General features: G+C 37.2%; 1 protein-coding gene across 6 annotated transcripts in view; it reads right to left on the minus strand.

Moving 5' to 3' along the window:
* JAK2 (Janus kinase 2) overlaps positions 1 to 23,291 on the minus strand; it is a 118,642-nt gene that overhangs the window by 71,906 nt on the left and 23,445 nt on the right. For 5 of the 6 annotated variants that reach the window (XM_045043877.1, XM_045043879.1, XM_023243278.2 and 2 more), the window contains one exon: positions 4,950 to 5,199. In XM_045043877.1, coding sequence (XP_044899812.1) covers positions 4,950 to 5,175 — 226 coding nt within the window. In that variant the 5' untranslated portion in view covers positions 5,176 to 5,199. Of the gene's footprint in view, positions 1 to 4,949; positions 5,200 to 5,584; positions 5,685 to 23,291 lie in introns of those variants that run through there. The other variant, XM_023243279.2, reaches the window with a different exon arrangement.

The following is a 23,291-nucleotide window of genomic DNA, read 5'->3' on the forward strand; positions in this document are numbered from 1 at the left end:
AACAGTCTGGTAGTCCCTCAAAAAGTGAACCATAGAGTTATGATGTGACCCACAATTCCACTCCTAGGTATATATGCAGAAAAGAAATCATCTGTCCACACTGTACACAAATGTTCATAGAAACATTATTCATGACAGACAAAAGGCTGAAACAGCCAAAATGTCCATCAAATGATCAACGGTTAAACAATACGTGGGGGGCGCCTGGGTGGCGCAGTCGGTTAAGCGTCCGACTTCAGCCAGGTCACGATCTCGCGGTCTGTGAGTTCCAGCCCCGTGTCGGGCTCTGGGCTGATGGCTCAGAGCCTGGAGCCTGTTTCCGATTCTATGTCTCCCTCTCTCTCTGACCCTCCCCCATTCATGCTCTGTCTCTCTCTGTCCCAAAAATAAATAAACGTTGAAAAAAAAAAAATTTAAACAATACGTGGTATTATCCACACAACAGCATACTATTCAGCCATGAAAGAATTAACTACTGACAGATGTTACAATATAGGTGAACTGAGAAACTTAACAGAAGACCATGGGGGAGGGGAAGGAAAAAAAAAAAGGTTAGAGAGGGAGGGAGCCAAAACATAAGAGACTCTTAAAAACTGAGAACAAACTGAGGGTTGGTGGGGGGTGGGAGGGAGGGGAGGGTGGGTGATGGGTATTGAGGAGGGCACCTGTTGGGATGAGCACTGGGTGTTGTATGGAAACCAATCTGACAATAAATTTCATATAAATAAATAAATAAATAAATAAATAAATAAATAAATAACATGCAAAAAAAATATGGATGAACTTCATGAAAATTGTATGAGTTTAATGGTCTGGAGTTTCTCTTCAGATCACATAAATCTTTCACCTTTTACTAAAGATTTCCTTGGGGTGGGAATTATGAGTATAAGAAGCCAGTAATAAAAGGCCACATATTATATGACTCCATCTGTATGAAATATCTAGATAGACAAATTTATTGAGACAGAACACAGATTAGGGGATGCCTAAGACTAAAGAAGGAAGAGGGGGTGAGAGAGTGATAGCCAATAAGCACAGAGCTTCTTTTGGGGTGAAAAAATGTTCTAAAACCAACTGGGGATACTAAAAATTACTTTACCATACACTTTTTAAAAGTATGAAATGTATGATATGTGAATTATTTATCTATAAAGATTTTTCAAGAAAACCACAATGAGATACCACTTCACACCCACTAGTATGTCTATTATCAAAAAGAAAGGTAATAACAAGTGTTAATCAAGATGTAGAGAAATTGGGACCTTCATACTCTGCTATCGGAAATGTAAAATGATGCAGATGCCTTGAAAACATGAAGGCGGTTCCTCAAAATATTAAACACACAGTTATGATATGACTCAGGTATTCAACTCCTTGTCACAAAAAACACATATGGCCTGCATGATTCCACTTATATGAAACGTCCCAAGTGTACAAATTCTTTTTTTTTTTAATTTTTTTTTTCAACTTTTATTTATTTTTGGGACAGAGAGAGACAGAGCATGAACGGGGGAGGGGCAGAGAGAGAGGGAGACACAGAATCGGAAACAGGCTCCAGGCTCTGAGCCATCAGCCCAGAGCCTGATGTGGGGCTCGAACCCACGGACCGCGAGATCGTGACCTGGCTGAAGTCGGACACTTAACCGACTGCACCACCCAGGCGCCCCTCAAGTGTACAAATTCTTAAGAGTAGATTTGTGGTTGGGGGGAGTTGGGGAAGACATGGAAAATGACTGCTGATGGGTAAGAGGTTTCTTTCTGGGGGTGGTGAAAATTGACATGATTGTAGAGCTCTGTGAATACACTAAAAATATTGAATTATTTAACAAAAGAAGGAAGAAGGAGGAAAAGGAGGAGGAGAAGACGAAGATAAAGAAGCTCTCAAAGCAGCTAGGTAAACCACCCATTACCTAACAGTGCCAGAAAAAGGCCATCACTAAAGAATATAACAAAATCCAGCAGGCAACAATGTAAATTACAAATTTACATTATAATATCCACCCTCCAATAAAAAATTGTAGGCATTCAAAACAGCAGGAAAATATGACCCGTAACTAGAAGAAACATCGATCAGTAGGATAGCAAGAAATGACAGACATGGTAGAATTACCAACCAAGAAAGTTAAATCAGGTACCATAATATATTCCACTTAATAAAAAAAATGAGGAAAAAAAATGAACATGATGAGGTAATGGAAATTATTGAAAAGCATTCCAAATAAAACTTCTAGAGTAAAAACTGCAGAAGGTAAGTAGATGAGAAGATACGGCAATTGAAACTTACCATGTTGCCCTTGGTACCCCCCAAATTCACATCCTTTTCACATTAAAAATATATTCATTCCATTCCAACAGCCCCCAAAAGTCCTAATTCATTCCAGCATCAACTCAAAAGTCTAAAGTTCTAAGTCTCACCTGAATATCAACTAAATCTTACGTGAGTGAGACTCAAGGTACCATTCAACCTGAGGTAAACTGCACTCTGGCTGTGAATCAGTGAAATGGAACAAGTTAAATGCTTCCACATTACAAGCATAAAACAGACATTTCTGCTCCAGAAGGGAGACAGAGAAAATAAGAAAAGAGTGATAGATCCCCAACAAGTCTAAAACCCAACAGGGCAAGTTCCATTAGACCTTAAGCCTCTATGATAATCCTCTTTGACATGATAAGCTGTTGTCAAGGACCCCTAGGACAGAGGGCTTGCCTACAGGACCCACCGGGGCAATTCCTGTCCCAGCAGCTTTACCCGGCAGAGGCTAGGCCCCGAGGCTCCAGGCAGCCCAGTACCTAATGGTTTTGGGTGGCTCCATCCTTTGAAATCCAGGCGGAGGCAGCCATGTCCCATGAGCCTGTACACTCTCCCCTGCTGGAAACAATACCCTCCATCAAAGTTTGCTGCCTGCACCTTCTGGAAGGCAGGGGCTGCACCTGGGGCCGGCAGTGCTCCAAGAAGAGCCCTCAGAGTGAGGCAGCACCAGGCAGCAAGCAGGTCTCCAAGCTCTGGCAGCTTTTGCTTTGAAAGCACTCTGTTCCCCAGGGCGGGCCCTGGCACTAGGAGCTGTGAAGGGAGAGGCCTCTCCCATCAAAGCTCCTAGCGAATGCAGAAACAGCTGAGCTACACAAATCTTAAATGGTCCACTGGCCACATCCTTAGTGCTCTCTTCTAACCACTTTCTCACTTTTTGCAACATGGAAAGACTGAGAATTTTACAAATCTTTTCAGTTCGCCTTCCTTTTTTGCTTAACGGTTCCATCTTTCTGTTCGCATTTTACTAAAGCAGTCAGGAGGAGTCAACCCACACCTTCGAGGGTTTGCTTAGGTAAATACATCTGATTTCTTTGCTCACAAGTTCTATTTTCACCAAAACACTGAAACACAATTCAGGCAAGTTCTTTTCCACTATGAAAAAAAGGAAACTTCATTTAAAATGGAGTAGGGGGCGCCTGGGTGGCGCAGTCGGTTAAGCGTCCGACTTCAGCCAGGTCACGATCTCGTGGTCCATGAGTTCGAGCCCCGCGTCGGGCTCTGGGCTGATGGCTCGGAGCCTGGAGCCTGTTTCCGATTCTGTGTCTCCCTCTCTCTCTGCCCCTCCCCCGTTCATGCTCTGTCTCTCTCTGTCTCAAAAATGAATAAAACGTTAAAAAAAATAAAATAAAATGGAGTAGGAAAAAATAAAATAAAATAAAATAAAATAAAATAAAATAAAATAAAATAAAATAAAATAAAATAATAAAATAAAATGGAGTAGGAAGCCCTGAAGGGGAAGCTCCCCCACATTACTACCTGCCCTAAGAAGCCTACATCACACTCCCCGCAGGAAGAGGCTTACTTTACACACCCCAGCAGAAGGAAGACTTGCTCCTGCCCAGCAAAACCCAGCCAATAAGGACTCCGAGAAAACCGCTCCTCCCAGCTTCCTCCTTTCTCCTATAAAAGTAAGCCCTTTCCTCTGTTCTCTGAAGTTGTCTGTGGTTCTCTAGAGTTTGCTGGTCCCAAACTGCCATTCCTCTGCTTTTCCTAAATAAAGTCATTGTGCTGATAAAATAACTGGCCCTTTTGTTTTTTAAGGTCAACGCCACTTTACCAGGATTGCTTTTCCTCTAATTTCCAGTAACATGTCTCACATTTTTGTCTGAGACCTCATCAGAATGGCCTTTATCATACATATTCCTACCAACATTCTATTCAGATTACTTATGTATTCTCTAAGAATATTGAGACTTTCTCTACGGCTCTCCTCTTTTCTTTCTGAGTCCTCACCAGAATCCCCTTTAAAGGTCCGTTCACAGGAAGACAGGCTTTTTCTAACGTGTTCCTCAAAACCCAGTTCTGAAGCTACTTCTACATGTTTCGATATTTGTTACAGCAGTCCCCCACTTCTCAGTACCAACTTTTGAAGCAGTCCATTCAGGATGCTATAGCAAAAGTACCACAGACTAAGGGGCTTATAAACAACAGAAATTTCTCACAGTTCTGGAGGCTAGGAATTAAAAACTCTTGGTTGCCTAATGAGCACCCATTTTCTAGTTCACAGAAACCCTCTTCTGATTCATCTTCTTACTACGTCCTCACCTGGAAGAAGGGGTGACAGAGCTCTCTGGGGTCTCTTTTCTAAAGGCACTCATTCCACTCATAAGGGATCCACCCACTGACCTAATCACCTCTTGAAGGAACCAGCTCCAAATACCATCACATTAGAGCAACAGATTTCATCACCAACCTTAGGGAAACACAAACATTCAGTCTGTAGGACTAGCCCAAGGCAGATTTACCTTAAATGTACTCTAGTGACATTCTCCTTTTATTATGTATGTAAGAACATACCTGTCAGTCATATAAGCATTTTTAAACACAAAGAATAATACATTATACATGTACATTAGAGTAGTATAATCGAAACAATGATCTATTAACAAGGAGAAAATATATGTTTTTGAATATTTACCACAAGCTTTAGAAGCAGCAACACAAATTTCTTCTGCAACATACTCCCCAGTTGGAAACTTCAGATATTCTCCATCAGCCTTCTCAAGAGAATGATAAAGATACACCTGAAGGAGTGGATCTATTTGCTTCACAGAATTAGCATTTCCAGGAATATCACCATTCTGATGCACAGGAGATACAGATACTCCTTCCATTTCCGTCATGGTAAGGCAAGCCATTCCCATGCAGAGTTTTTTCAGAACATTTGCCTATTAAGAAAAAACAATAACATTACAAAAGAAAGTGATACTGACAAAGCATCCCTCATGTACAAAGAAGCCTTCCCTGAAAGCACTGACTCTGTTAAATTGGTAACTGAATAAATATCGGGTACTATGTACAAAGCACAGTGAGAGGCATTGAGATTATAAACTTCCTGTGGACAAGGCCTATAAACCTGAAGTTTACAACTTAACTGAGGAAACATAATACAGATATGTAATACTAACAAAATGAACAAACAAAATCAGTCACAGGTAACAGGAGAAGAGATCCAACTAGACCACATAAATTCAAAACAAACGAATTAGTGTGACAATTGCTTACTGGGGTCTGCAGGGGGTAAGTAACATTTCAAACTGGGTTTAAACTTACAAGTTTTATTAGAGGAGTTCATACACAGAGTTGACTCTGTACAACAGATTGGATTTATATGAACGGAGGATGTAGAATATTCCAGGAGAGTAGAACTGTGCTGAGAAATAGAAAGGTACAAGATACTCTAATTAATTGGGCCACAGTGCAGTATTTGAGCAGTTATGCCATTTAGGAAAGGACTAAAAGCACAGATGAATATTTGTGGCAAAATTGCAGCTACATACCCAGGATACATTTTTTTCCTTCTTGAGAGGCCCAATTTTTTTAAGGAGAGCAACATACCGCCAAAGAACTGTACTTCCCCACAGATGAACAGCCACGTGAACTAGTTTCAACAAATGAGATTTAAGTGGAAGTTGCTGGGTGGTACTTCCAGAACCATTCCTTAAAAGAAAGCAGACCTGGCCTTCTTTTTTGTTTTTTAATTTTTTTAAGTTTATTTATTTGAGAGAGAGAGAGAGAGAGAGAAAGGGGCGAGTACAAGCAGGATAGGGGCAGAGAGAGAGGGAGAATCCCAAGCAAGCTCTGCACTGTCAGCACAGCCCGACATGGGGCTCAAACTCATGACCTGTGACATCATGACCTGAGTGGAAATCAAGAGCCGGACGTTCAACCATCTGAGCCACTCAGGTGCCCCACTGGACTCCTTTTTGCTTTTCTCTCTTCACTTTCTTCCTACCTGCCTCCGAGCAGGGGAGGGCAGTCACCTTAAAACCAGGAAGAAAATGCCAAGAGAATAAAAGACCTGGCAAACTTAAGCACCTGAATCAGTGTCAAGAATCACCTTTCTACCACAAGACATCTTATTATTTATAATTGAATGCGATCCTAATGATAGAGTAAAGAAGAAAAGTCTGAATGTCAGATCAAAGAATTTAAGGGGCATCTGGCTGGGCTTAGTCAGTAAAGCATGTGACTCTTCTATTATTTTTTTTAATGTTTATTTATTTTTGAGAGAGAGAGAGAGAGAGAGCACAAGCCGGGGGGGAGGGTGGGGTGGGGGGTAGGGAGGTAGAGAGAGAGAAAGAATCCCACACAGGCTCTGTGCTGTCAGCACAGAGCCCAATGTGAGGCTCAAACTCACAAACTGTGAGATCATGACATGAGCCAAAGTTGGGCACTTAACTGAATGAGTCACTGAGGCTCCCACAAAGCATGTGACTCTCACTCTCAGGGTTGTGAGTTCAAGCCCCACATTGGGCACGGGGCCTACTTGAAAAAAAAAAAAGGGATCAAAGAATGTAAACTTTATCCTACAGTCAAATGATGAATTAAAAAGTGAAGTAGAAACAAAAGCTACAGCAATAGTCTACATAGTAGTAACATCCTTAATTGAAACAGCAATGGTTGAATGATGAATGGTAATATAACAGCAAGACTTCATGCAGCCTGGTAACTGACTGAATCCAGAGGAAGCCAGGAGTCCAGTCATGAAATGAATAAGTCACAGGAATAAAAGGCACAGCACAGGGTATGAAGTCAATGATATTGCAGTGAGCACAGCATAACACAGAGAGATGCTACTGATTCACTATTCTGTACACCTGATACTAATGCAACTCGAATAAAAGTATACTCAAATAAAAAATTTTTTAAGCCAGGGGTAAAAGACAATGGGAGGAATTCAAACTTGGAAGATCTATAATACCATTAATGGATATAAGGAAATGAAGACTTGCCTCTTGACATTGGACATTGGACAAAGGAATAGAATAAGGACTACTCCTTAACACACTTTTGTTTAGAAATGGAAGGACAATTACACCAGACTCTAGCTGGCAGCTAAAACATGAGATTGATATTTGTAAGATTTCCCCATAGACACCCATTTAAATCATGAGCAGAGCTATGTGAAGGGAGAAGGAGAAAATAATGACAAACACACTCACACAGCATTTCTGAACGTCACTGTACTAAGTGCAGACATTACAGGAAAGAAACATGATTAAGTGATGTGCAAGGTGAAATTTAGATCTATAACTAACTATAAGGACTTTATTACATTAAATACTAGAGTTAATACTTAGTTCTTCAAATATCATAGGACTTCTGGTGAGTAAAAACACAACAAAACAAGAAGCCGGCAACTGTTAAAACTGCAGTCCAAAAGCAACTGGATACACAAACTTAAACAATTTTAATTTGCTCAAAAATATAAAATTTTTAAAAATTTTCTTGTAACTTACTATACTCAAGTACTGTCTCTTCTATACTCAATTACTGAAATTCATCTAAAATGAACTCTTAGCCATTAAGGGGCAAATTTGCAAGAATTTCATCAATTTGTGCTCACCATTGTTTTGGACCATATGCTTTCCTTCTGGACTTTTTTTCTGCTGAAATGTATCTTTTAGCAGATCTCTCAGTGAGGCCTTAACAATTTTTAAGTTGCAGTCTTATTTGAAAAAAAACCTTTCCACTATATTGACAAAACTGTGAGATACTTAGAATATACAACATGATTGACACTGTATACACAGTGAAATGACTCCCCATCACTGAATCAACACATCCATCACCTCATGAAGTTACTTTTTTTAAGTTCTCTTAGAAAATTTCAATTATACAATACAGAAAAATTTCAATCATGCAATACAATGTTCTCAACTATAGTCAATGTGTTATATTAGATTTTCAAAACTTATCTATCTTATAACCAAAAATCTATAGCCTTTTACCAATTTCTCCCAAATTCCAGTCCTTAGCAAGACTTTTCTACTATCTGCTTCTTAGAGTTAGATTTTTTTTTTATTACACATGTAAGTGGTAGCATGCAGTATCTGTCATTCTGACTTATTTTACTTGCCCCTAAGGTTCATCTATGTTGTTGCAAATAATGTTTATTCCTTTTTTAAGGCTGAATAATATTCACGTGTGTGTGTGTGTGTGTGTGTGTGTGTGTGTGTGTGTGTGTATACATACTTACTTCTTCCTTTCTGATTTGGATGCTTTTGATACAAACCCATATGCTTTACTGATAACAATTATAAAGTCTAGGAAAAACATCTTAAAAACACTGAAGGCATTGCCAAGCAAACAAAAGCAGATACAGCAACTACAGGGGATCTGACCCCTGAGAGAAAGAAAAACAGTGAAGGAGGTCCTCATTTACCCATATATTTTTTTTAATGTGTATTTTATTTATTTTGAGAGAGATCAGGGGGCAGGCAGAGAGAGGGACAGAAAGAATCCCACACTGACAGCATGAAGCCCAACATGGGGCTCAAACCCACGAACTGTGAGATCATGACCTGAGCCAAAATCACAAGTCTGATGCTTAACTGACTGGGCCACCCAGGTGCCCCCACATCTATCCATCTTTTATCCTGAGGAAACTACACAGTCTTTATAGTATCCAATAGTTGCTGGAGAAAAGGACAGAGCTATTATACAAAGCTGTAGTCTTGCTGGCTGGAAGAATCAGGGAACAAACTCTGGAGGTGGTAAACAGATAGAAACTGAAGGCAGAAATCCTGGAAAGAAAAAGAGTCTTCTTTTTTTTTTAATTTTTTTAATGTTTATTTATTCTTGAGACAAGGGGTGGGAAGGAGGGGCAGAGAGAGAGGGAGACACAGAATCTGAAGCAGGCTCCAGGCTCCAAGTTGTCAGCACAGAGCCCGACGTGGGGCTCAAACCCATGAACCGTAAATCATGACCTGAGCTGAAGTTGGACGCTCAAATGACTGAGCCACCCAGGTACCCCAGAAAAAAAGAGAATCTTGAGGGGCTCACTCCTGTATTCCCATGCATGGGATGAAAATCCAAAAAGCCCAGGGAGAGGCAACAACTAAAAATCTAAAAGATATAGGAAGAGATTTCCATAGCTATCTGATTCTGGAGAATCAGAGTTTGGATGCAGAAGGAATTGGTAAATATTTCAGGCTTTTCACTGAACCTCCAGAAAACCACACTTGAGGAATAAGAACCACATATCAGAAATAAGGGCAAAACTGAAATGGACAGTCCTAACAAAGCCTAAAACTAAGTCTCCACAGGATCAAGGTAAAGTCCCTGCTAGAACAAAGCCCTACACTTCAAAGAAAGACTAAAATCCACACTGCCCAGAGTTTGTACAAGATATCATCCACAAGAGACAACAGTCAAGTGAAATCTATTTAACATAAAGAAAAATGTGATGTAGAGTCAAGAGATAAAATATATAGAAATGGGACTGACAGCAAACCCAAATGTTGGATTTTCTAAAATGTGTTTACTATGATACACATGCAAAAGAATCAAAGATAAATGCATGAAGACATAGAAATCATATGACCTATACAATATTGAGCAATCTAACACATGTGAACAAGACAGAAGATAATATTTGGAAAAATACTGGCTAAGTTTTTTCTAAATTTGAAAAAATCAAACCATGAATAAAATCGTTCATGTAGCTCCATTCAGTAAAATCCCCATATAGTCATATCATAGTCAAACTGCCAAAAATCATACAGAAAAGTCTTAAAAGTAGCCACTTACATACAGAAGAGCTAAGATAAGACATACAACTGACATCTCATCAGAAATAGAGACCAGAAGACAACATGCTGCTAGGGAGGAAAAGGAGCTAAAATTTGAACCTAAAATTCTATAGTCCACAAAAATAACCTTGAAAACTTAAGCTAAACAAACATATTTTCAGATAAATGGATACTGGGAGTACACATCAACAACGACAACAACAACAACAAAAAACTTCAAGAAATGCTTAAAAAAAAAAAGTCCTCTGGATTACAGGCAAATGATAAGTGATGCAAATTCAGATTCGTAGAAAGGAATGAAGAAGTCAAAAACAGTAAATATGTGGGTAACTATAACATTCCATTTTTCTTCCCTTTCTTGAATTATTTAAAAGACAATGAACAACTGTTTAAAAGCATAATGATAATAACATATGGTAAAACTTGTAATAGATGTAAAAGCAAAAGATATGACAACGGTAGCCAAAAGGACGGAAAGGAGTAAAATAAAAAGTTTATGTGAATAAATTCATGATAGCTTGGAAAAATAAGAAACAGTGCTATCAGCAAAATCAGAAAGAATTTTGAGGAACTGATGGAAGATAAAAAGTAGACAGGAACAGATGGCAAAGAAAACAAAGTGTAGGAAATAGATTCTATTTAAAATACACACAGAAGAAGGCTTTTAATAAGCATTTAAGTTTTCTGCACACACATACAAAAAGAATAAATATGCCAAGATAATCAAGGATGACCACACACTGGAGGTGAAGGGGGATAGGAAGAAACCATAAAAGAGGAGGACAAAAATGAACAGCAAAAACTAACACCAGAAGAAACAAATACAGGGAAGAGAATATTTTGAAAAATTCTCCTTGGGGATTGCCTAGGTGGCTCAGTCAGTTAAGTGTCCAACTCTTGAGTTCAGCTCAGGTCACGATCTCAGGGTTGGAAGATCAAGCCCACATTGGGCTCCGAGCTGGGCTGGGCATGGAGCCTGCTTGGCATATTCTTTCCCTCTCTCTCTCTCTCTTTCTTCCCCTCCCTCCCTCTGCCCTTCCCCCTGCTTGCAGGCACACGTGCTCTCTGTAAGTAAGTAAGTAAATAAATAAATAAATAAATAAATAAATGATGAAATGAAATAAAATAAAGTAAATAAAAATTCTCCTTGGTATCCTCAGAGAGATTCAGAATTTTTGAAAACATAAAGCATCATTAGATGATCACTAAAAAGGAGAAGAGAATGAAAATAGTTAAGTTTTAAAAAAATGACAATTCAATGGAAACACTGAATAACACAACCGGAGACCAAATAATTTGGAAGACAAAGTCAAGACAAACTCCCAGTTTCCTAGATCAAGAGAAAGAAATATGAGCAAAAACTAAATAGGGAGCATCAATCCAGGAAGTGTAACTCCAAGAGCTCTAGACGGCAGAAAAAAGAAAACAGACCAGAATAAAACATTTAAGAATAAAAGAAGAAATTTCATTGGTGTTAGAGATGCCTACATTCATATTAAAATAATCTTCTGAGAAGAGATAGCTTAGTTTTAAGAACGCTTAACTCATAGAAGTCAAAATAAAGGGTCAGAACACCAAAGATGGTAAGGAAACTCTAAACCAGTTCAACATGTGACTCAATACTCAGAACCTCTGCCTATATATATAAATACAGCTGATGAAGACACACATGCACTGAGATTGGTCTATCTTGAAACCCATAAACTCTAAATTCAAATGGGCCTTTAGTGCTGTGCACCTACAATCTACTATTTATTACTTTATTTCCTTAATCTATTTACTCTCCCACTTTTCTAATCAACTACCTCGTACCTTATCCTTACTCCTCTACCACCAAAGCTGCCATTCCAACTCTTACTTTCCACTCCCTATATTTCACTGAAAAATACAATCAAAAGAGGACACCAACAACGCATCCTTTTCAAATGCACCTGGAAAATTGCTGAAAACAAACATGTTCTACCATAAAGCAATTGCCAATAAATACTAAAGGAATATATTAAAAATATGAACAATGGAGCAAGCAACCATTTTATCTATATAAGACCCATAATGCTGGTTTAATGTTGCATATACTATGATTAATTTATGTAATTCTTTTTTTTTTAATGTTTATTTTTGAGAGAGAGAGACAGACAGAGACAGAGAGACGGAGCACAAACAGGGGAGGGGCAGAGACAGAGGGAGATACGGAATCTGAAGCAGGCTCCAGGCTCTGAGCTGTCAGCATGGAGCCTGATGCGGGGCTCAAACTCATGAACCATGAGCCAAAGTCGGACGCTTAACTGACTGAGCCACCCAGGCGCCCCTAATTTATGTAATTCTTAAAAATATTGAAGAAATAACAACATTAGAGGGTAACATAAAAAAGTGAAAGCGACCTTAATCACTACCTACTCTTTATTCTCTGAAACAACACTCTTAGTTTAATAAGAATTAATAAAGAAGTGCTTTCAACTGCAAAATAGGACATAAGATAATCAGTAACACTCAATACTCTGTAAATTCATGTTATCCTTAATAACTTCAGTCAAAAAGAAAAAATATATTAAAAAATACAAAGCTCTGCACTTGAACTGATGTAAACTTACTAACAGTATTCAAATCAAAAATCTATTATGGAAACTATGACGACTTACAAAAGTATCACGACGTGTACTTTTTTATCTTTATTTATTTATTTTGAGAGAGAGAGAGAGTAAGAACATCCAAGCAGGAGAGGGGCAGAGACAGGGAGCAAGACAGAGAGAATCCCAAAGAAGCATCCTGTTGACAGCAGAGAGCCCGACATGGGGCTCGGTCTCATCAGTCGGGGCTTGATCTCATCAACCGGAGCTTGCTCTCAACCCTGAGATCATGACCTGAACTGAAATCAAGAGTCAGGCACTTAAGTGACTGAGCCACCCACGTGCCTCCACAACATGTACTTATTAACCAGTATGTTCTCTTATCACAATGGGATTAAACTAAAAATCAATAACAAAAATGATTAGAAAATTCCCACATATTCAGAAATTTAGCAACACACTTTTAAAGAGCAAATGTTGTAAAGAAGAAATCAAAAAATACTTTAATTTAAAAATGATAAAAATATGAAAGAAATGCAATAAAAGTGTTTACTAGGATATTTAGTATTAAACTCATATGTGAGAAAAGAAGGCTAAACAAAATATAGAATGAGCTTTTATACCAAGAAATTAGGAAAAGAACAACAAATTAAGCTAAGAACCATAGAAGGACAAATATTTAAGAGCAGAAATCAGTGGGGGGGAACAAAAAGAAAAACAAAAAGTTGGCTTCTAAAAAAAGCCATTAATAAAATTGCTAAAACACTAAAATGATTGATTTTTTTAAAAGAGAGAAAATAAAGGGCCAATATCAAGAATTGGAAAGTAGACATCATTAGCAGAGCTTACAATACTAAAAATATGTTTTTTTAAATTTCTTTTAATGTTTATTTATTTTTTTGAGATAGAGAGAGACAGAGCATGAACAGGGGAGCGTCAGAGAGAGAGGGAGACACAGAATCCGAAACAGGCTCCAGGCTCCGAGCTGTTGGCACAAAGCCTGACGCGAGGCTCAAACTCACAGACCGCAAGATCATGACCTGAGCCGGAGTCGGACGCTCAACCGACTGAGCCACCCAGGCTCCCCAAAATATATAGGTTTTTTAAATTTATTTTTATTTATTTCGAGAGAGAGATGGAGAACAAGCAGGGAAGGGGTACAGAGAGAGGGAGACAGAATCCCAAGCAGCTCCACACTGTCAGCTCAGAACCCAATGTGGGACTCCAACTCACAAACCATAGTAAGATCATGACCTGAACCAAAATCAAAGAGTCAAATGCTTAACTGACTGAGCCACCCAGAAACCCTGAGATTGACATTATTACTATCAATGGTTGCCAGTAGGGGAAACCAAGGTAGAGAGAAGTTAAGGAAGGTAACTTGAACCCATGAACCATGACATCATGACCTGAGCCAAAATCAAGAGTCAGATGCTTAATCGACTGAGCCACCCAGGTGTCCCTAAAAATATGTCAATATAGGAACATCCTCCAATAAGCTTGAAATATTTGAAAAAAGGTTTTCTCAAACACACAACTTTATCAAAATGGACAAAGGAAGGAAAAAACACTGAAAAAGGAAGAAAGATATAATTTCAAACTTTTAACATTTATTAAGTAGATTGAATATTTAACTTAAAACCTTTCCACAAAGAAAATTCATCGCCTATTGACTTTCTTGGTGAATTTTTCCAGACATCTGAAGAATCAAAAAAGAGCTTACACAAACTATTTCAGTAAATAGAAATTACAAAACACTTTTCCACATATTTTAAGAGTACAGTATGAACATAATACCAAAATGTAATAAAGTTGTGACAAGGAAAGAAAATTATATGTAAATATCTCCTACAAACATATATGAAAAAAATAATGAACAAAATACTAGCAAATTAAATTTAATAATATTTTAGAGACTAACAAATCTTAACCGGGTTAGTGTACCCCAAAAAAGCAAAGCTATTTTAACATTAAAATATCAATCAACAGAATTTATCATATTATTAGAATACATGAGAAAGTAACATATGATCATTTCGATAAGTGTAGAAACTAACTCTAATAATGTTCAACAATGGTTTGTGATTAGACACTCTCAGCTAACTAGCTATAAAAGCAAACTTCCTCATTCTTATAAAAAATAACTATAAAAGAACTTAAAATACTTACTGGTTAAATATTGATCTCATGCTTCTTGAATTCAAAAACTTAATTAGCATGTCTAAAATCATGACTTCCACTCAATATTTTATTTTATCTTCATTTTATTTTATTTTATTTTTTGGAGAGAGAGAGCACAAGTGGGAGAGAGGGGCAAAGGAAGAGAGAGAGAATCTTAAGCAGGCTCCATGCTCAGCACAGAGCCTGTTGTGGGGCTCAATCCCACGACCACAGGATCACAACTGGAGCCAGAGCCAACAATGAAACACTCAAGTGACTGAGCCACCTAGGCACCCCTAAAAAAATTTTTTTTAGAGAGCGAGCACACACATAAATGGCAGAAAGTGGCAGAGGGAGGGAGAGAGAGAAGGAGAAAGAGAATCTCAAGCAGGCTCCACACTTAGCACAGAGCCCAACTTGGGGCTCAATTCCACAACCCTGGGATCAACCTGAGCTGAAATCAAGTGTCAGGTTGCCCATCACTCAACATTTGAGTGGAGGTACTGGCCAGCACAATAAAGCAAGAAAAGGAAATAAAAGGTATAATGATTACAAAGGAGGAAGTAAAACTGATATATTCACAGATGATATGACTATGTATGCAGAAAAATTTTAAGAATATAACAATTACTAAATGAAGTTAGAAAGGATAGTGCATACAAAATCAATATGCAAAATTTAATTGATTTTCATATACCAGAAACAAATTTAAAAATGAAGATGATTAAAAACAGCATCATTAACAATAGTAACAGAGAGTCAAGTGTTTAGGAATAAATCTACTAAAATATCTGTAAGAACTCTAATAAAAACTATAAAACACTGCTAGAAAAAATAAAGGCCAGTTAAATAATGGAAGAATAGAACATACAGATATAAGAGTATAGAAAAACTGGGGGTGCTTGGATGGCTCAGTAGGTTAAGTGTCTGACTTTGGCTCAGGTCATGATCTCCCAGTTCAGAGCTTGAGCCTCCCATCGGGCTCCACACTGCGGGTGTGGAGCCTGCTTGGCATTCTCGCTCTCTCTGCCCCTCCCTCACTTGCACTTTATCTCTCAAAACAAATAAAATTAAAAAAAAAAAAAAAGACTATAGGAAAACTCAATATTGCTCAGGTAGCAACTCTTCTCCAAATTGATATATAGAGTCAACACGGTCCCAATTAAAATCCTAGCAGCTTATGTTATGGGAATTTACAAGTTAATATCTGCATGGAAAACAAAGGATTACAAGAGTCAAAACAATCTAGAAGAGCCAACTGGAAGGATTTACATTACCAGACATCAAGATTTACTGTGAAGTAAGTATAATTAAGTCAAGTTGGTATTGGCATAAATACAGAAAAATAAGAGTCTCTCTTAAAAACTGAGAATAAACTGAGGGTTGATGGGGGGGGGGGAGGGAGGAGAGGGTGGGTGATGGGCATTGAGGAGAGCACCTGTTGGGATGAGCACTGGGTGTTGTATGGAAACCAGTTTGACAATAAATTTCATATTTTAAAAAAATATAGAAAAATAGACCAAAGGAACAAATAGAGCTGAGAAAAATATCCTCACATAAGATAACCTAACTGAAAACAAATATGGTCAACTGCATTTTGGTGGAAATGTCAGTCTTTTCAGTAAAAGTATGTCAGTCAATGGCTATTAAGTGGCAAGAAGAAAAAGCAATCTTGACCTCCAACTTACACCAATACCCAAAAATATTAATTTGAGATAGATAACCGACCAATAAGTAAAAGGTCATATAATATTCCAGAAAAAAATATCTTCATGACAGCTTTTAAAACAGGACATTAAAAAAAAAAACTACAATAAATAGATGTATATATTAGACTTCTCATATGCATGTAATAATAGTTTCAAGTCACATGAAGCAAAAAAGTAAAGAAAGAAATAGGCAAAACAACTCTAATAGCTAGAAATTTTAATACTGCTCTGTCAGGAATTAACAGAAGTAAAACAGATGAAAAAAATAAGAATATTGAAGATCCAGGGGCATGGGTGACTCAGTCAGTTAAGCGTCCAACTCTTGATTTCGGCTCAGGTCATGATCTCCCGGTTTGTGAGTTTGAGCTTCGCACTGGGTTCTGCACTGACAGCACAGAGTCTGCTTGGAATTTTCTCTCCTCCTCTCTCTGCCACTCCCTCATTCATTCTCTCCCTCTCTCAAAAAGAAATAAACTTAAAAAAAAAAGAATACTGAAGACCTGAACATCATTAACCAACTAAACATTTACATCACAATACACTTAATAACTGCAGAATGTACATCCTTTTCAAGTGTAAATGGAATACTAAATTATATCATATGCCAGTCTAGTCTATAAATTAAGACTCCGTAAATTACAAGAGATTACATTTGAAAAGCCTGAATTTGTAAGAGTTATGTTCTTGAGAAGTATACAACACTGATGAAAGAAACTGAAGACAGCATAAGTAAATAGATACATCATGCTCATAAATTGGAAGAATTAGTAATGTGAAAATATACATATTAGCCAAAGGAATCTACAGATTCAATGCAATCTTCACCAAAATACCAAAGGCAGGGGCACCTGGATGGCTCAGTCAGTTAAGCACCTGACCTTGATACCAACTCGGGTCTTGAGAGTTCAAGCCCTGTGTTGGGCTCCACACTGGACATGGAGCCTACTAACTAAGTAAGTAAGTAAATAAGTAAATAAGTAAGTAGGTAAGTAAGTAAGTAAGTAAGTAAGTAAGTAAGTAAGTAAGTAAATAAATAAATAAATAAATAAATAAATAAATAAATAAATAAAATACCAAAGGCTTTTTCACAGAACTAGAACAAAGAATTCTAAAATTTATATGGAAAAATAAAGACCCCAAATAACCAAAGAAATTTTAAGGAGAATAAAGCTGGAGGTATCACTCCATAAAGCTGGAATAAAGCAGATTTCACACTATACTACAACGCTATAGTAATCAAAGGAGAATATGGTACTGGCATGAAAACAGACACATAGATCAATGTAATAGAAAAGACAGCCCAGAAACAAACCCACACATATATAGTCAATTAGCCTATGACAAAGGAGGCAAGAATATATAATGGAGAGTTTCTTCAATAAATTGTGTTGGGAAAACTGGTCAGTTAAATGCAAAAATATTAAACTAGACCACTATCTTACACCATACACAAAAATAAATTCAAAATGGGTTAATAACTTGAATTTAAGACCTGAAATCATAGAACTCCTAGAAGAAAACAGAGGATGTAAGCTATATGACTTTGAATAGACATTTTGCCACAGAAGACATATAGACAGCCAATATGACCATGAAAAGACATTCAACATCACTAATTATTAGGGAAATGCAAATCAAAACCACAATAAGAGGAGCACCTGGGTGGCTCAGTTGGTTAAGCATCCAACTCTTGAATTCAGCTCGGGTCATAATCTCACAGTTTGTGAGTTCCAGCCCCATATCAAGATCTGCAGTGGAAGCATGGAGCCTTCTTGGCATTCTCGTTTCCCTCTCTTTCTGTCCCTCCCCCACTCACGCATACATGTGCTCGCTCACTCTCTAAAATAAATAAACATTAAAAATAAAAACCACAATGAGATATCACCTCACATCTGTCAGACTATTATCAAAAAGACAAAAAAAAAAATGAGTGGTGTTAAAAATGTGGAGAAAGTGAACCCCCGGTACACAGCTGGTGGGAATAAATTGGTACAGCCACTATGGAAAACTGTGGCTATACTAGTTTGCATTCCCACCAACAGTACATGAGGGTTGCTTTTTCTCCACACCCTTGCCAACACTTGTTTCTTCTGCTTTTGATTTTAGCCATTCCGATGGGTGAGGTGGTATCTCACTGTAGTTTTGATTTGCATTTTCCCTGATGACAGGTAATGTTGAACATCTTTTCATGGGTCTGTTGGCCATCTGCATGTCTTCTTCCCATTTTTTAAATGTTTATTTATTTTGAGAGAGAGAGAGAGAGAAAGAGAGAGCACAAGCAGGGGAGGGGCAAAGAGAGAGGGAGAGAGAGAATCCCAAGCAGGCTCCGTCCAAGCTGTCAGCACAAAGCCCAACTCAGGGCTGACCTCTTGAACCATGTGACCTGGGACGAAGTCAAGAGTCAGACACTTAACTGACTGAGCAACCCAGGTGGTCCCATGTCTTCTTCCCATTTTTTAATTGGGTTATTTGGTTTTTTGGGTGTTGAACTGTATAGGTTCTTTACATAGTTTGGATACTAACCCTTTATCAGATAGGTCATTTGCAAATATCTTCTCCCATTCAGTAGGTTGCTTTATAGTTTTATTGATCATTTCCTTTGCTGTACAGAAGCTTTTTTTTTTTTTATATATAGTCCCAACCGTTTATCTTTGCTTTTCTTTCCCTTGCCTCAGGAGACATATATAGAAAAATATTGCTACAGCTGATGCTGGAGAAATTACTGCCTGCGCTCTCTTCAAGGATTTGCACGGTTTTAGGTCTCACATTTCGATCTTTAATCCATTTTGAGTTTATTTTTGTGTATGGTGAAAAGTGGTCTGCTTCAGTCTTTTCCATGTAGCTGGCCAGTTTTCCCAACACCATTTGTTGAAGACACTGTCTTTTTCTCATTGTATATTCTTTCCTTCTCTGTCAAAGATTAATTAACCATATAATTGTGGGTTTATTTTTGGGTTTCCTGTTCTATTCGATTGATCTATATGTCTATCTTTAAACCAGCACCATGTTTTCATTACTACAGCTTCGTAGTATACCTTGAAATCTGGGAGAAGGATGCCACCAGTTTTGTTCTTTTTCTTCAAGATTGCTTTGTCTATGCAAGGTCTTCTGGGGTTCCAAAGAAATTTAAGAATTGTTTATTTGAGTTCTTTGAAAAATGCTGTTGGTATTTTGATAGGAGTTGCATTAAATCTATATATTGCTTTGGGAAGTATGGACATTTTAACAATATTTGTTCTTCCAACCCATGAGCATGGAATATCTTCCCACCTCTTTGCATCATCTTCAATTTCTTTCATCAGTGTTTTACGGTTTCATAGTACAGATCTTTTACCTCTTTGGTTAAGTTTATTCTTGGGTATTTTCTTACTTTTTGGTGCATCTATAAATGGAATGTTTTCTTAATTTTAGTTACTGCTGCTTCATTATTAGCATATAGGAACACAGCAGATTTCTGTCCATTGTTTTTACATCCCGTGACTTTATTGAATTTAGTTATCAGTTCTAGTAGTTTTTGGTGGCATTTTTAGGGTTTTCTATACATAGTAGTAGCATGTCATCTGCCAAGAGTTAGAGTTTTGCTTCTTCCTTAGCAATCTGGATGCCTTTTACTTCTTTATGTTGTCTGACTGCTGTGGCTAGGACTTCCAGTACTATGTTGAATAAAAATGGTGAGAGTGTATATCCTTGTCTTGTTCTTGATCTTAGAGGTAAAACTCTCAGTTTTTCACCACTGAGGTGGCTGTGTGTTTTTCATATAAAGCCTTTATTATGTTGAGGTATGTTCCCTCTAGACCTACTTTGCAGAGAATTTTTATCATGAATGGATATTGTATTTTGTCAAATGCTTTCTCTGTGCCTACTGAAGTGATCTTACGGATTTTATCCTTTCTCTCACTAATGTAATATATCACACTGGTTGTTCTGTAAATATTTTACCACCCTTACATTCCAGGAATAAATCCCACTTGGCCATGGTGTATGACTTTTCCAATGTATTGTTGGATTCGGTTTCCTAAAATTTTGTTAAGGATTTTTACATCTATATTCATGAAAGATAGTGGCCTGTAGCTCTCTTTTTTGGGGACGTCTTTTTCTGGTCTTGGTATCAGGGTGACAATGGCCTCAATGACGTTTTCCTTCCTCTTCTTTTTTTTGGGGAATAGCCTGAGAACAATAGGTATTAACCCAAAAAGTTTGACAGAATTCACCTGTGAAGAAATCTGCTCCTAGACTTTTGTTTCGGGAAGTTTTTTGATTACTGAATCAGTTTCATTGCTGGTAACTGGTCTGTTGAAATTTTCTATTTCTTCCTGCTTCAGTTTTGGTAGGTTATAGGTTTTTAGGAATTTATCCATTTTTTCTAGATTGTCCAATTTATTGGCATAGACAGGTTTTCATAATATTCAGTTTTCATAATATTGATATTGTGTTACAATTCTTTGTATTTCTGTGGTGTTGATTGTTATTTCTCCTCTTTCATTACTGTTTATTCAGGTTCTCTCTCTCTCCCTCTCTCTCTCTCTCTCTTTTGATGATTTCTGGCTACAGGCTTACCAATTTTGTTGATCTTTTCAAAGAACCAGCTCAGGTCATGATCTCACAGTTCAAGAGTTCAAACCCTGCATCAGGCTCTGTGCTGACAGCTCAGAGCCCAGAGCCTGCGTCGGATTCTGTGTCTCCCTCTGCCTCTGCCCCTTCCCCAGGCTCACTCGCTCTCTCTCTCTCTCTCTCTCTCTCTCTCTCTTTCAAAAATAAAAATAAACATTAAAATAACAATTGAAATTTCTCAATAATTTCTCCAAAGAAAATGGAGAAAACAATTTTATACTTTATTTCTTGGCTATTGGAGAAATAAATAAAAATGTTATTACATAGTAAAAAAAAATAAAAGAAGAAAAACTCTTAAAAAATAAAATTTTTGAAATACAGCTAATGTGATGTTTAAAGGGAAATGTGTATTTTAAGTACTTATGTTAAGAAAGATGATCTGGCATCAATGATCTTCCTAAGTAACTAGAAAAAGAAACCAGAGAAAAGAGAAGAAAGTAGTAATGAAGAGCAGAGAAAACAGAGAAAATCAATAAAACCAAAAGTTAGTTTTAGAAAAAGATTAATAAGATTTATATCTCTAAGTAGATATAAATGATCAATAATGAAAGGAAAAAAAAAACACATGAATTATCAATAGCAGGAATAAAAGCCAGAAATCACTACAGATCTTATGGATACTAAGTGGAAAAGGGATTACAATGATTTATACCAGTAATTTTAACAAAACTGATATAGGAAGAAACAGAAAACATGAATTGTATCATACATATATCTGTTCAATAAATCAAATTTTTCATTAAAAATCTATCCATAAAGAAAACGCCAGGCCAAATCACTTCACTGGTAAAGTCTGCCAAAATTTAAGGACAAAATAATACCAATTCTATACAAACTCTTACCAAAAACAGAGAAGCAGGAAATACTTCCCAAATTATTTTATTTTATAATCATTACTCTGATGTCAAAACTAGATGTGAGTATCACAAAAGGCAAATGTTTCTCAAGAACATAGCAAAACAATAGAACATGGAACCAATAACACATAAAAAAGTCAGAAAATCAAGACCAAGAGGGGTTAATCCCAGGAATGCAGTTGAGAATGATATCTAAATACAATTTCTCACTATTCCCATTCACACAGATTCTAGTTTTGCTTCTTCAATTTAAAACAAAAATGTATGGTTAGGGGCAAAATGTACAGTATGTGAATTACATCTCAATAAAACTGTTTTTTTTAAAGTACATCTATTCTTAGAAGAAACATAGAAAATGTAAAACAATTCCCCCAGATAGCTGTTAGCATCAAAACAAAGTTTTGTTGTCTTTACCTCTTCTCATTCCTACTTTAGTTTGATCAGTTTCTACCAGATATCTGGCTACCCAAACATACTTTTAAAGTTCACATTTGGCCAATTATATCTAATGCAATACCTCCCTAAACCATAATCAAACATCCAAGTATAGCGACAGCCAAGAAAAGTTACATAACATGAATTGCACAAGGGCAGAGAAAGTCCAATTTGAGCTTCTTGTCAATGGTATTGGGAACATCATGTCTTCAACAGAAATCATCAGTTAGTAAAAATTTGGATCTACTTATCAGCAACTATTGTTTAAAAAAGGGCTTGGATATTTTTTATCAGACAGAATTTCCTATGGTAATGACAAAGAAACGTTGGCTAAGAACTACGGTAGGAGGATGCTTCAGGCATAATGTACCTACTCTTCTGTTTCCCTACATTCCTCAAAGGCTAAACTAACATTTGAGGAAAGACAGCTAAAAAGGGAACAGCAAGAAGTATCAATTATTTTTTAGTCTCATCTACTTTTAAGTTATCTATCAGTTTAAGAAATTGGCTTTATTATACACTCCCATCTAAAGTAAGAGGGCCTTTTTCTAAAAACCCATGTTTTGGTGTCAGTATTATTTCCCTTAGTTTTTGCTTCTATCACCTCTTTCATTAAGTAGGATTTTTCTTTGATATGATATTATTTAAAAAATAATTTTTTTTTAAAGTAGGCTCCGTGCCCAATGTGGGGCTTGAACTCACAACCCTGAGATCGAGAGTTGTATGCCCTACTGACTGAGCCAGCCAGGTGCCCCTAAAAATGTCTTAATTAGCCTCTAGGCTAACGTTAAAACCACTTTGATATACATTTCATAAAACATTTTAGTACTGATTGCTAATTGCTAATATCTGAAATATATTTAATTAATCTGTTGGAAGTTAGC

This window comes from Felis catus, chromosome D4, assembly GCF_018350175.1.
Source record: "Felis catus isolate Fca126 chromosome D4, F.catus_Fca126_mat1.0, whole genome shotgun sequence".
Taxonomy (NCBI): Eukaryota; Metazoa; Chordata; class Mammalia; order Carnivora; family Felidae; genus Felis; species Felis catus.